This window comes from Anolis carolinensis, chromosome 3, assembly GCF_035594765.1.
Source record: "Anolis carolinensis isolate JA03-04 chromosome 3, rAnoCar3.1.pri, whole genome shotgun sequence".
NCBI classification, from domain to species: domain Eukaryota; kingdom Metazoa; phylum Chordata; class Lepidosauria; order Squamata; family Dactyloidae; genus Anolis; species Anolis carolinensis.
Genome location: NC_085843.1, coordinates 16,134,990 through 16,149,064, shown reverse-complemented (window position 1 = coordinate 16,149,064; position 14,075 = coordinate 16,134,990). Strand labels below are relative to the sequence as shown.

Here is a 14,075-nt window from a genome sequence, read left to right as displayed (position 1 = left end):
AGGTTGTTCTGGTGAATAATTGCATAGGCTGTGAAATACTGGAGAAAGGATGACTTGCCCTTGACCCTCCTCATTGATTCTTCAGAAACTTAGTGAATATTGTTCAAGTGTGTATTTTTCTGAAATTAAAGAACACTTGGAATAATCAGAAATGGATTTGTAGGAAAGAATTGTGAGCTCTGTTTGATTTTGGCTCCCAAAACTAAACTCAACCCCAGAATTCTTTAACTTTAAGTGTACAGTCAATCTCACACATTTAACTTTTGCAGATTTGATCATTCATAGATTTTATTAATATGTTCTTTCTAGGAATCCCTAAATCTCCAAGACTTGTTTTGTGAGGCCCCATGGTTTCACCTCCAGAAGTTGACCATAGAGACCTCCAGAGTAACTCCATGGTCAACTTAAATCAGAAGTTGATCATTGACTCAATTTGGAGGATTTAGAGATTCCAAGAGTAGTGTTCTTTCAGATTAAAAAATTGCATTAAAAAGTATGGTTTTCCCATGTTTGTGAGGTCTTGTGCCCCTAATCCCTGCAAAAGTTCAGGGTCTGCTATATTTACTTTATATTTGTTTGTCTCTTGCATCTGGCCAAGAGAAGTAGATCTTGAAGTTCTTTTAAAACTTTTAAAAGTATGTCTAGCAATTACAAACCTTTCTGCCATTGCCTCATGTTTAAAGGAAGAAATAACAATTTATTTAAATAATACATAAATAAAATATGCAAAGAAGTATGATCTTCGGGACACGAAGATGGTGCGATGGGAATGGAATGTCTCAGAGATCCAGAAGGCACAGGAGGTGCTGGATAAAGAGAACTTGCTGTGATTAAAAATGTGCATTTTGAACAATTTATTGCTCATCAACTCTTGTTCTGAGGGGGAATGTTCAGAACGTTTCTTTATTTCTGTTTTCTTTTCAATTTAAATTCCCTTTGTTTTTTGTTTTTTTGTTTCTACAGGGGAGTTCTGAAATACCAAACCAACGTAAAAGAGCACCCCCCGGGGTGCTTTAATCCTAACAGGACCATTCAAGAAGGGAGTCAGTTTGCAGGAGACTTTGAGAAGTCCCACCCTGAAAATGCTTGGGAACCTTTTCCTCGCCGTTTAGTGGAAATGGAGCCTCTTCTCAAAAGCAGCATTGTCTGTATAGAGGAGCCTAAATTCCAAGCCCATTTCCCAGAGGTTTGTATGAATAGCTATACCGCATTGTGCTCAAGTTGATGGTGCCATTATAGAAACCATATACTCCTTTTAGCCATTAAACAGTGTTGTTCAGGGTCAGAAGGGATTAGGGATATCAAAACATCTGGGAGCCATGCAGGGCACCAGGTCTGCACCTTATCAATTTCCAATTCAAGCACAGAATCATAGAGTTGGAAGAGACCCCCAGGGCCATCCAGTCCAACCTATTCTAACATGCACAGATACACAATCAAAACATTCCTGACAACTTACCATCCAACCAGACATGGAGGGAGGAGTGGAGGGCAGACAAACTCAGACTAACTGCAGACTAATTACAGACTGAGGAAGGAAAGAAGACAACAAACAAGTGACATGAATCCATTCTAGGGGTTAAACTCTTAGGTTTGCTTATTGGCAACCACTGAATAAAGGCATGCTAAGTTTGCAAAGGTTTTAATAATAGCTGTCTCTTCTTTCTCTCCTTTCCCTATTTTATTTCAGACTTGGCTTTGGATCTCTGGCCCATTGTGTTTGTATTGCGCAGAAAGGCTGTACCGATACATCTGTAGCAGCAATAAACCTGTCACAATCACTGCAGTGATCAGCCATGCTTGTGATGTCCTTGAGGTACGGATGATGAAGGAGGACTTCAGAGCCAGACCTGGACAGGTGAGTTAACACTTGGATGATATTCCAATGACTACAAATCAAAAGACATGGGAAGCAGCTCGTAGGGGTCAAAAGGAAATTGGCTGGGTTTGAATTTCCATACGAATGGATGAGAGTATAAAGCATTCTCCCTGTCTTTTCAGAGAATTTTGCATCACTTGAGACAAGCGAATTGCTAAGGCATTTTGGGAGGGATGTGAGCAAAATCATACACACACTCCAAGAATGTTCCCAACTAAAAACAAAATGTACATTTTCACAATGTACCCAAACCAGTGCTCAAAATGTATACACTAGAAAAAACGTGCACTTAAAAACAAAAATAACAACATGCAAAAAAAAAAAAAGCACTAGTTGCCATGCAGGAAAATTCCTCTCACAAACATGATGGGATGAAAATGGGTGTGAATTCAGAAATGAGACTGACACAACATTTATATTTATAATGTCATGGTGTGATGGAGTATGGAATTAAGCTTGTAGTGTGAAGTAAAGTTTCCCAAAGAGACAACAAGAGAGTTTGTTCTGGATCAGACTAGGGGTGAATTTACACTGTAGAATTAATGCAGTTTGACATCTCTTTACTCAATGCAGTTTGACATTACTCAATGCTGTGAAATCCTGGGAGTTGCAGTTTGATGGCACGCCAGCACTATTTGGGAAAGATGGCTAAAGACCTTTCAAAACTACAACTATAGCATTGAGTCATGGCAATTCGAGTGCTGTCAAACCACATTAATTCTCCAGTGTAGATGCATCTTTAAGTTGCTACAGTGGTCAAATTGAATCCTGTGCCAGGTCCACATGTAAGTCATAGCCCTATAGTCTTTTTCTAATTTTTTGCTTCTTGGGTACTACTGTTTGTGGGTCAGATACCTGGATCCCTGTCAAAACTCCAGTAAGCCTCAACAGTACTGGACCAACAGTACTCACAAGATAAGATGTATGACTCTTAAAAATAGGAGTAAAAGTGCCTTCCGTGGCTCACTTTTGTGCTTATACATGTATGTAACTTATCATAGTTCTTGAAACGCCATGAGCAAGCAACTATAATTTTAGTTTGGGATAAAAATAAATACGTGAACAAATAAAAGCAGAAATGTGGAGTGGAGGTGGAAAGACAAACAAAGAGTTCTGACCACCCAAATCAAATTTTCCTGCAGTTCTCAAATTTCTAGCATTGCAGATAATGAAATATTGGAAATGGTTCACATCTGGAACTTTTATATTTGCTTCATTTTCATTCCCTTCATCATTTTGCCTTTTTTTCCCCTTTGGATGTACAGTAGAGTCTCGCTTATCCAACGTAAACGGGCCGGTAGAATTTTGGATAAGCGAATATGTTGGATAATAAGGAGAGATTAAGGAAAAACCTATTAAACTTCAAATTAGGTTATGATTTTACAAATTAAGCATCAAAACATCATGTTATACAACAAATTTGACAGAAAAAGTAGTTCAGTACGCAGTAATGCTATGTAGTAATTACTGTATTTACGAGTTTAGCACCAAAATATCACAATGCATTGAAAACATTGACTACAAAAATGCGTTGGATAATCCAGAATGTTGGATAAGTGAGACTCTACTGTATCTCTAAATGCTCAACTGAAGTTATTGCAGAAAATCCTGAGCGGAATTTCTGCTCCAATTCCTCCCCACCCATAGTTTTATCCCTGATTCTCTGAATTTCTTGGCCAACACAGATAATGCCCATGGTGTCTGGTAGATACTAAAAAACTTTTTTTAAAATACCCCAATTTTCTGAAGTTTCTCCAGAATCAGTGGTTTCCATCCAAAAGTTGAGATCCTCCAGACCTAGCTAAGCTAAAGCACTCTGTTGTCCTGGTGTCTAAAATAGTCTAAAATTATCCCTCTACTGCTTTGAGAGGTTAGTATTTGAGTTCCGCTGCATCACACCTTGTGTGTCAAGGCAGAGAAAGACACTGTAGGGGAGACACTAGTAAAATGAGAGATGCTACCATGCATTATTGCAATTTTTCATACAAATAAACATACAGTGGGCCCTTGGCTTCTGTTGGGGGTTGGTTCCCGATAATGTAGACCATTAAATACAATGGCATAATAAAATGGTATCCTTTATATAAAACAGCAAAATCAAGGTTTGCTTATTGAAAAATACATATTTTCAAGATTTGAATGGTTGAATCCATGGATGAAGAATCCATGATATGGAAGGCTGGCTCTAGTTCTTAAAAGTCATGCGTGCCACTACTCCTTTGTCTATTGGATGTTTCAGCAACAACCGTGAAGAGCTCTTGGAGCAGGATTTCATAAGAAATTTCCTTAAGTGAAGTCAAATCCAGCCCATGGTGGATAAATGTGGCCCTCTTGATGTTTTTAACCTATAACTTCCATCAACCCTAACTATCATAGCCAACTGTGAGGGATTGTGGAAAGTGCAGTCCTAAACCTTTTGCAGTTCCAACCCTAGATCTGGTTAATTTGAATACAAGACTGTTGATTCCTTCTCAGAATGCCATGCAGAGAATGCTTTAGCATCAGATATGTTTTTTTTAATCGTGTCAGAAGTGAATTGAGAACATACTGCAAGTCGCTTCTGATGTGAGAGAATCAGCTGTCTTTAAAGATGTTGCCCAGGGGACGCCTGGATGTGTTACCATTTTGTGGGGGGCTTTTCTCATGTCCATCAGATATGTGATCCCTTAAATCAAGATGTCTGAGATTGAACCTGGGATGGTGCAAATGTATATCTCTACCACTGTGTTATGTCTATTCCTGAAAGATTTGGTTCATAGGATCAAGTAGATCCTGCCTGAATGTCAACTCATTTTGTCATGGTGTAAATGTTTGTATTCCAAAAACAGTGAAGAAATGGAATGAATGTTTGCAAGACAAGGGTCTTAAACTTTCTCTGTCTCTTTCTATGGAGAAAAAGGTTTCAAATTAAGACTTGTACCAAAAAGAGGCTTCCTTTTCATCCTTTCTCTGATTTTTCCCCTTTGTCTCTTTCAGTATGTCATTCTGCACTGTCCTGGTGTGTCATCTGTGGAAAGCCATCCCTTTACTCTAACACTGGTAAGGATATCATTAAATCCTGCATTTTGGGGGTATAATGGTTTTGTATTTTTGTTTTCCATTTAGAAGTGATGAATGAGCATTCCCTTCTTTTCCCTGGCAGGCTCAAAATCATTGGTTCATTCATGTATCCAGTTATGAATAAGAATTATGTTATATAATCCAGTAAGGTATAAGAATTATATAATGTGCTCATGCTGTGCTTGGGTGTTCAAAACTCACATAGCAAACAGGAAAATTTCAGTCCTTTAAATGTTTTAGACTGCAGCACCTGCAATCTCTTTCCATCAGCTTGGCAGATAGGGGCTTTGAACAAGTGAGGTCCAAAACATTGGAAGATCTCAAGTTTCTCCATCTCGGTGTTAATTTACTGTTCATTGCACCAACCCTATATAGTGATTCTCAACCTGGGATCCCCAGATGTTTTTGGCCTTCAACTCCCAGAAATCCAAACAGCTGGTAAACTGGCTTGGATTTCTGGGAGTTGTAGGCCAAAAACATCTGGGGACCCACAGGTTGGGAACCACTGCTGTAGTCCATGTTATTTCCATATTATAGAGGGCTGAGTCTTGGAGAGGTTGTACTGTAAGCTCCAAATGCAACATCAAGAAAGCCTTTGCAAAGATGGTGCCACCTCACATTTTAGACTACAGTTGCCATCCCCTTTGACTATTGGGGTGGATTTTCCAGGAAAAAATGAGAAATTTAAGGAAAATGTTTCAGTGCTCTAAGCAATGTTATCTGGTTCAGCCCATTTGGTTTAAATGTTACTGTCCTAAACATACAAAACTTTATGTGGAATTAATTGGCTGGATTATTTTTGATAACATAAGGGGGGTAGCAGAGCCAGTTTGGTGCAGTGGTTTGGGTTTTGGAGGACTATGGGAAACCAGGGTTCAAATCTTAACAGCTGATGGCCTTGGGTTAGTCATACCTTCTCAACTTTAGAGGAAAGCAATAGCAAACTTCCTCAGTTTATGTCCTTCAAAGAAAGTCCTGTGATAGGATTGCCTTGGTTCAAGGATTTTATACTGTATGGTTTTAAATGTATTTATTGTATTTTGTTAAATTATTCAATTGTTTAAATTGCTTATGTTTTATCTTCTTGTATTGTATATTGGCATTGAATTTTTGCCAGATTGTGAGCCGCCCTGAGTCCCTTCGGGTGAGAAGGGCAGGATAGAAATTAGGGAAAATAAATAAATAAATAAATAATCTTCAGAAGTTGTAAATGACTTTGAAGACATGCAACAAAAAGGAAATAATGCATTCTTCCCCAGTATTTAATAAGAAATAACTATACCCGAAAAAGCACTATTAAAAGAGAAGTGTACTTGATGTATCCCATATCAACAGTTCAGCTTTCTTTTGCTGAGGCATAACTATAATTGCTACAGCTTCAGTTGTTGCTGTATTGCTTATCAGTATAGGTTCACACCCCTTTTTCCTAAATTCCAAAATCTGAAATATTTCAAAGTGGTCTATGTTGGTATACTGACACTTTTGCTTTTTGAAATTTCAGTGTATACAACTTTGTTTTATGTGCACGATTAAAATGTGTATACAGTCACCCTCAGCTAGGTGTATCGAAAACAATTAGATTTTAGATTTGAGCCCAATATTCAGGATATCTCTGTATGTATATGCAAGTATTCCGAAAGCTGGGACATAAAATCTGAAATACAGAACATTTCTGATCCCTAAGCATTTTGGATAAGTAATATTTAACCTGCACTATTTTGAGCTGAGAAAAGATACGATTCAGCTCTAGCTTAATATTCTGCTTTGCTAAAGGATGGATGGATGAGTTTTTGGGCACAGGTAGCTAGATCCATTTTGTCTTGCCTATTTGTACTTGTGAATTATTGGAAAGGAAAATTTTTAGGATCTGTCAATTCATGTCTCCTTAGAACAATGGTTCTCAACCTGTGGGTCCCCAGATGTTTTGGCTTTCAACTCCCAGAAATCCTAACAGCTGGTCAACTGGATGGGATTTCTGGGAGTTGTAGTCCAAAACACCTGGGGACCCACAGATTGAGAACCACTGCCTTAGAAGAAAACTAGAAGGACATACCCCACATTTAGCCCATTTAATATGGTACAACAATTCAGACAACTATGTATGTTTTATCTGTTTGTGTATGTTTTCATACCTTTGGAAATCTTTAAACAGAGGTTGGAAGAGCATCATTCAGTAGTGTTGTAAATGTATATTCCTGCATGTCTAAGGATTGGGCTAGATAATCCTTTCATGATTCTTTCCAACTTTAAAAGTTTATGATTCTAAGCTACAAGCAAAGTATTATTAACGTTTGCTAAGTTAAAATTTTAGTGTAATTTAATTATGTCTTTGTTATTGCAGACAAAACTTAATTGCAAAATACTTCATTAAACAATTCCTGTTTATTGTTCTTTTACAACTTGTTACTTCTGGGCTCTGCTTCTGAATCCTTTGCATTCTGTCTCCAAAGCTAGTTAGTTATTTTTTTTTCAGTGCAACCAACTGCATTGCAGTAGTAAGGATCCAAGATGGAGTATTTGGGAAAACCCATAAATGTGTCGCTGTAATATGTGCTTTTTATATTTATGGTGAGCCCTGGAGAGTTGTAATTGCACTGCAAGCTGCTACTTTGAGTCAAAATTCGTTGTTGTTTTGCTTTTAAATGACACTTGTGTGATGCTTAAAATTTGAGAAATTTCTAGTCTATTCTGACCTGCTTTAGCAATGATCTGCAACTTCTATGTCCTGTATTTTTCTAGGTCATTGTTCTGCTTGGGGCTGCTTATTTGCTGAAAGAATATGGTCCCTTTGCTCCCCTCTTGTCCCTGCCTCAGTATAATGTTAGACTTTGGGCTGTATTTATGAGGATATAGGCAAAATCCTAAAATCTCTCATTTTCCTTCTCTCAATACAACCCCTCTTTGTCCTATTTGTGTAAGATTTAGCAGGACTTTAGCTAACTTTGGCCATTCTTTTGCAGTATTAGCACTTTCTTTATTTTTCCTCTTTTCTATTTAATGATGTGGCTCTGATCCTGTCTCTTGTTGCATTTTCCTCTTGCCCCTATCATGACCCTATCCACTAATGGCAATTCTCCTGTGATCAGAAAATATCAATAGTACACTACTACTGCATGTGACCTGATGCCTAAGATGTAATGGAGAAGTATGCTCATTAAAAATATTCAGCTCATTAGTAATCTTTTCTGTAGATGAAAATATCATATCTCCTAACAGGACTAGTAAAACCTCTAGAACTTAGGGTCAGGGTTAGATAGCAAGTGAGCTGTGATTCTGTATTCCTCCAAGAATGTGTAATTGAATTGCTAGAACCCTGTTGGTTCAAGAATCCAGTTATAGTAGACCTGTCCACTTTTTTATTGTGAGTAATATGTAAATAAATTCAGTTGATTTAACTGCTGTACTTTAGATGGATTTAGGTTTGTATAAAATGGCGGTTCCCTTTGTGGAACTTTACTTACATAGCCATCAACTGTTGCACAATGAACATAGCGAGCATCCGGTTAAAACCCACAGAAGAAAGAGGAGGTATATCTCAAAAATATCCTAATGATAAGAGTTGTTCAACTGTGGAACACACTGCATCCTTAGAGTGTGATGAAGTCTTTGGATATTTTTAAAAAGAGGCTGGATGGCCACCTGTCAGGAGTGATTTGATTGTGCATTCTTGCATGGTAGGTAGGGCTCTGGACAAGATAGTCTTTATCATCACTTCCAATTCTATGAGAGTTTGCTCAGATGATGCTTATGCTTATCCTATGAGTGTATGTTCAGATGACGTGTGGGGATAGACCATGCCTTGTTTTGAGACTGAATTGTGCTCTTGGAAGACTCCTAGATGCACAATTCAAGTCAAAAACAAAGTGCACGCATGTAATCTTTCTTGTTTTGATGGGAAATGGAAGAGGTTGCTGTAACAAATTTACAAGTATGATTTTTTTTATCATGTCAGAAGCGACTTGGCAAGACGCTTGCCAATTCTCTCACACCAGAAGTGACTTGGGAAGTCACTTTTGGTGTGAGAGAATTGGCCATCTACAGAGACGTTGCCTAGTGGACACCCAGATGTGTTACCATTTTGCTGCGAGGCTTCTCTCATATCCTCACAAGCTAGAGCAGACAGATGGGAGCTCATCCTGTCTCGCAGATTTGAACCAGCAACCTTCAGGTCAGCAACCCAACCTTTAGGTCAGCAGTCCAGCTGGCAGAAGGGTTTAACCCATTGCTCCATCATGGCTCCAACTACAGGTATGATGATGTTGCAAAGGTAGAGTGAATCCTCCTGATACGTTTGGAGAGTGTGTATGTGTGCAGTTTCTTACCCCTTGAGTTTGTCCTGTATAGATAATAGTCTTAAAATAAGATATCTTTCTGTGTTTCATGTCTGCATCTGTGGCTAACATAAACAAAGTGCTATTGATATGGTGAATACTTGTGTAAATGGCTTCTAAAAGTATCAGTAAAATAGAATTTTTGATTGTGTGGATTGTTTTAAAATGAAAGCATACATAGGTGCAGGGCCCCTTTTTGGGGAAACAGCTGGGCTTTAGCTTTTTGCTTGGTCCTGTCATTCTAGATTTCCCTTTCACCCCAGCTGTCTTTTGTTGGAAAGAAGAATTCCTTCAGTGCAAATTAGAGCTCTTCTGTCAGTGCAAATAGCAGCCAGTCATGGGGGGCTGCCCAGGATTGGGTTGACAGCAGGGGGCAAAGGGCTAAATTGCATTCACTATTTTGGCCAACCAGTTGATTGCAATAAATCTTTGAATGAGAGACCTCCAAGATTGCTGGTTATCAACTGTCCTGCTTCAAGGTCTTCCTTGATTAAATCTATCCACCTGTAATGTGGTCTTCCACTTTCCACCATGGCAAACACTAATGCCTTTTTCTATGGAACGATATTGTCTCATGACATGTCTAAATGACATCTTGATGAGAATAATATAATAATAATAAACTTTATTTGTATTCTGCCCTATCTCCCCAAGGGGACTCAGGGTGGATTCCAATATACAATGGCAAACATTCAATGCCTCCGTAAACAAACAATACTGACATAAAATCCCAGAGAAACCCTGCATATAAAAATAACATTAAAACCTAACATCAAATTAAAGCCTAACATCAGAATTGAGGTTTGATTTGCTCTCAGATCCTTCATTTGTCTTTTAAGCAGTCCCTAATATCCATAGAAGCATTTCTCCAGTGCCACATTTCAAATGAGTTGATTGTTGTCTTATTAGCCCCCAAATTTCCCAGCCAGAGCACCATTTGAAGCTGCAAGAAAAGCCAATCATGGCCATTGTTTTCAATAACAGTACCAAGGCAATGTTTACTGTGATAATGCATTTCTAACCTGAGTAATAGGTGCTGTATACTCAACTGACAGAGAATGATTAACAATATTGTTATTTTGGTAACTTGGTTGTGTCTGGCAAGTTACTCTGTACTGGATAAGACAGTACAACCAGCTCTTACTTGTTCTGTTGTTTTTCTTTTATCTTGGATTTGTATGTCATTGCTAATCCAAGACAGATAGCTAGTTATTGATCCAAAGTGCTTTGTAACAGTGATAAAACTTTACAGTCCTGGTTTAAGTTGACCTGCATTTAGCTGCATTACAGGCGAGACTGCATACGATGCAGACTATTTGAAAGATCAGTATCTCCTATACGAATGTGCCAAATCTCAAGATTCTCAAGGGAAGGCTTTTTCTCAGTACCATCACAGGTTTGTCTGGTGAGGACATGAATGAGAGCCTTTTTGGTGGCTCATCCTGAGTTGTGTATACAGTATGACACTCATATCTATGAGGAATACATTCCAGAATTTTACATGGACACACAAATCTGTAGGTAATAGCAAACCTTATTAGACAAATAACTTCTACTGGAAGCACACCATAGACTTGTGTTGGAAGTATAACATTGTTAGCTCCTCCACTGTGAATCTACGGTCTATTTCTTGTAGAAGCGTACACTAGAATGACCTGCAGATGGGAGAGATCAATAAATGCTTATTTTATCAGGCACTGGTAAATAAAATCACAGATACCAGCCCTAGAAAATAATAATAATAATAATAATAATAATAATAATAATAATAATTATTATTATTATTATTATTATTATTATTATTATTTCACGAATGGGACACTGAGGAAGGGGACAGAAGGCCTGATCCTTGCAGCCCAGGAGCAAGCCATCAGAACAAATGCAATTAAGGCCAAGATCGAAAAATCAGCTGATGACCCAAAATGCAGACTGTGCAAGGAAGCCGACGAAACCATTGATCATAATCTCAGCTGCTGTAAGAAAATCGCACAGACAGACTACAAACAGAGGCACAACTATGTGGCCCAAATGATTCATTGGAACTTATGCCTCAAGTACCACCTCCCAGCAGAAAAGAATTGGTGGGATCACAAACCTACAAAAGTATTGGAAAATGAGCACGCAAAGATACTATGGGACTTCCGAATCCAGACTGACAAAGTTTTGGAACACAACACACCAGACATCACAGTTGTGGAAAAGAAAAAGGTTTGGATCATTGATGTTGCCATCCCAGGTGACAGTCGCATTTATGAAAAACAACAGGAAAAACTCAGCCGCTATCAGGACCTCAAGATTGAACTTCAAAGACTCTGGCAGAAACCAGTGCAGGTGGTCCCGGTGGTAATCGGCACATTGGGTGCCGTGCCAAAAGATCTCAGCCGGCATTTGGAAACAATAGACATTGACAAAATTACGATCTGTCAACTGCAAAAGGCCACCCTACTGGGATCTGCACGCATCATCTGAAAATACATCACACAGTCCTAGACACTTGGGAAGTGTTCGACTTGTGATTTTGTGATACAAAATCCAGCATATCTATCTTGTTTGCTGTGTCATGCTATGTTGTTGTGTCAATAATAATAATAATAATAATAATAATAATAATTTTATTTCTTACCTGCCTCTCCTTACAGCTAGAGGTGGGTTACAACATTGCTAAAACATATAATCAAAACACATAATCATTTAAAAACACTGTAAAATACACATATTAAAACATATCTAGGGGTCTATACTGTAGTTCCCTTCCATGGAAGACTAGACTGGCCAATTCTTGGCTGTGTTTTGCTGGTAGGCAAAGGCCTTTGTTTTCTCACAGCTATTTAATGATTAATTGCTTGCAGACTTGGCTTGCTGTATTTCTAACTTTCTTTCAGTGTTTGTTGTGATGACTGTTTAATTGTCTTCTAACTTTTCTTTTTTATCAGGGTTTTAGCCTATCTTGGTTTTAGTCTAGTTAAAATACTTCATGCCAAGGAGAAATGTATCAGATACCAAATTAAACCCGAACTCTCCGTAGAAGCCAAGCTGACTAAACTGAAATTTTCATACTGTGGATGTATTATAAGAAGGCATGGCTCTACAGAAGAGACAGTAATATTCAATAAGGCAGTAGTAAAAAAAAGAAAGACAACACCATGGGTGGATAGGCTCAATCAAGGAAGCCACATACCTGAATTTGCAAGACCTAAATAGCTGAGGAGCAGGACTCTTAGGGGTTTTATTATTTGTAGCTTTACCATCGGTCAAGTTGATGGCAATTAATGATGATTACTTTAGAGATGCTAGTAAGATTTTTCTTGCATGGTATACCTTGTTGTTTTGACTGATCCCCAGGTATTTCTACCTTGAATTCTTATAAAGTGGACAACCACAAGAGATAGAAGATGCCTTTCTCCTCTTTCCTTGTATTATATATTTTTTGTTTTATTTTATTTTTTTGAAACTAAGATGTTTTTTACAATTTTTTAAGGTTTGAGTGCAATTTCACCATATTTTTGATCAATTGTTCTTTTGGATATAAGATGTTCTGGAAAAGGGTGAAGATATGGTAAAATTGTTTGCATAGTTTCTATAGAAAAAAAGTCTGTTTTTTTTCTCACAAAAATCTGGGACAGATCTGAGGAATTTAAAAAGTTGGTGTTTGGGTGACCACATGCAGCCTATAAGTTTCACTTTCTCTACTATTGCTGCAAAATTTGGGTAACCCATTAGCATTCCCCAGGTCTCCTGCTCTGCTAAAGATCTTCTCTTTAATTATGTGGAGACTTATGCATTTTTCAAGAAATGAGAGGCGAGAGAACCTTTAGGGTGCACTAAAATGGAATTTCTTCTGCTCAGTGCTTTTTGAAAGTAATATATAGCCATTTAATAGAATCATTAATAAAACATACTGAAGAACTACCAAAGTATCTCAAGCACAAATACCGTTAGCAACAGCAATATGGAACTATGGAAACAGACTAAAAATATGTACATATTGCAAGAATATGTCACTCCAAGACTCTTGACCAGTATTGGGGAAAATGTAGTTCATACACATAAGAATCTTCATTATTGATATAGACCAGTCTAACTGTGCCATTTAATAGAATCATTAATAAAACATACTGAAGAACTGTCAAAGTATCTCAAGCACAAATACCATTAGCAACAGTGATATGGAAACTGACTAAAAATACGTACATATTGCAAGAATATGTCACTCCATAACTCTTGACCAGTTCTGGGGAAAATATAGTCAGACACACAACAGTCTTCATTATTGATATAGACCAGTCTAAGTGAGCCAGAATGGTGTAGTGAATTGAGTGTGGAACTACAACTCTGGAGACCAGAGTTGGTTTCTTCACTATGCCATGGAAACCCACTGGGTGACCTTGTGTGAGTCACACACTTTCAGCCCCAGAAAATCCCATGAGAGCTTCACCTTAGGGCAGTGGTTCTCAACCTGGGGTCCCCAGATGTTTTTGGCCTTCAACTCCCAGAAATCTCAACAGCTGGTAAACTGGCTAGGATTTCTGGGAGTTGTAGGCCAAAAACATCTGGGGACCCCAAGTTGAGAACCACTGCATTAGGGTCACTACAAGTCAGAAATGACTTGAAGGCACACAACTTCCGAACCACAGTCTCCTTCAGTCTTGCTCTGAGACAACGATGAGCAATACTGGCAAGCTTAAGAGTCTGTTTCCAAACCCTGGAATCATCTTGAGAACCATATAGAATGACCCTAACAAAGCAACAACAATACATGGATATCCTACTATTTTTGCAATAATAGGTGGATTACAATTGTTAAA

The 14,075-nt window shown here is 38.1% G+C and overlaps 1 protein-coding gene across 2 annotated transcripts in view; it reads left to right on the top strand.

The window, feature by feature from the left end:
- Nucleotides 1–14,075, top strand: part of nox4 (NADPH oxidase 4) — a 140,780-nt gene that overhangs the window by 52,898 nt on the left and 73,807 nt on the right. For both annotated transcript variants that reach the window (XM_003219369.4, XM_062974522.1), the window contains exons 9-11: nt 964–1,186; nt 1,691–1,858; nt 4,856–4,918. In XM_003219369.4, coding sequence (XP_003219417.2) covers nt 964–1,186; nt 1,691–1,858; nt 4,856–4,918 — 454 coding nt within the window. The remainder of the gene's footprint in view (nt 1–963; nt 1,187–1,690; nt 1,859–4,855; nt 4,919–14,075) is intronic.